The following is a 1,299-nucleotide window of genomic DNA, read 5'->3' as shown; positions in this document are numbered from 1 at the left end:
GGCTCCGGCTGCAGCAGGGCTCCTGCCAGCACTACCTGCACATCCGCCCGGCTCCCAGCGACAACCTGCCTCTGGTGGATCTAATCGAGCACCCGGACCCTATCTTTGACCCCAAGGAGAAGGATCTTAACGAGACCTTGCTAAGGAGCCTCATGGGAGGACACTTCGACCCTAACTTTATGGCTATTTCCCTGCCCGAGGACCGGCTCGGGGTAGACGATCTGGCCGAGCTGGACTTGCTGCTGCGGCAGAGACCCTCGGGAGCGATGCCCGGCGAAATCAAGGGGCTGGAGTTCTACGACGGGCTGCAGCCGGGCAAGAAGCACAGGCTGAGCAAGAAGCTGCGCAGGAAGCTGCAGATGTGGCTCTGGTCCCAGACCTTCTGCCCGGTCCTATACACGTGGAACGATCTCGGCAGCCGCTTTTGGCCCCGGTACGTCAAAGTGGGCAGCTGCTACAGTAAAAGGTCTTGCTCGGTCCCAGAAGGCATGGTCTGCAAACCTGCCAAGTCCGTGCATTTAACGATCCTGAGGTGGCGGTGCCAGCGGCGGGGCGGGCAGCGGTGCACGTGGATCCCCATCCAGTACCCCATCATCGCGGAGTGCAAGTGCTCCTGCTAGGGCTGCGTGCCCGCCGGGCTGCCGGGGACCTTTGCTGCAACAAACAAGAGACACTGCTTTCTGGTTAACGTTGTAATGCACTGTAACGTGTAGGAGAATGTATATTGTGTGTATATATGGCACCGTTTTAATATACTATTAAAAGGTCAGTATTATACGTGAAATAATCAGCGTCTACTGTATTTTTAAGACTATTACCCTGATCGTTGCTAATGTATCTTTTTTTTTTTTTTGTATTTATATTCCAGAGAGGAGTTGCTTCGCTTTGGCGAAGTCGGTTTGTTGTTGTTGTTGTTGTTTTTTAATAAAAGGATTAAAAAATACAAACCAAACTTTTTGATAAGAAAACCTTTTAAAGCTATTTTCCATTATTTGGAAAGCGTGTTGGTGTGTTTGTTTTTTCTTCTTATGGACTTTAGGTTAAAAAGAAAACGCCTCTAGCACAATGTTATTGTAAATAGAACGGTTTGAATGACTTAATTCTATGTAAATGAAGAGTATCTGCTATTTATTCTTTATATCCCTGTAGTAAAAGCGCAGAGCAGAATTAAAGTCAACCACTAAAACACGCGCCGTGCGGGTGCTGTTTGCTGTTCGGTGCGCCCGCCCCGCGCTGCTCCGCTCCGCTCTGCGGGTTCCGCAGCCCGCGCAGCTCCAGCGCCGCACGCGGAGAAACCGC

At 51.0% G+C, this 1,299-nt stretch overlaps 1 protein-coding gene across 1 annotated transcript; it reads left to right on the top strand.

The window, feature by feature from the left end:
- Positions 1 to 2: 2 nt before the first annotated feature.
- On the top strand, positions 3 to 1,184 carry NOG (noggin; the record flags this gene model as incomplete). The annotated part of the gene is made up of 1 exon (XM_003211572.3): positions 3 to 1,184. A coding segment is annotated over one exon (618 nt), but the record flags the coding sequence as incomplete, so codon positions are not given.
- Between the last annotated feature and the right edge of the window lie 115 nt (positions 1,185 to 1,299).

This window comes from Meleagris gallopavo, chromosome 20 (assembly GCF_000146605.3).
Source record: "Meleagris gallopavo isolate NT-WF06-2002-E0010 breed Aviagen turkey brand Nicholas breeding stock chromosome 20, Turkey_5.1, whole genome shotgun sequence".
Lineage (NCBI taxonomy): Eukaryota > Metazoa > Chordata > Aves > Galliformes > Phasianidae > Meleagris > Meleagris gallopavo.
This window is presented reverse-complemented; position numbering and strand designations above follow the sequence as displayed.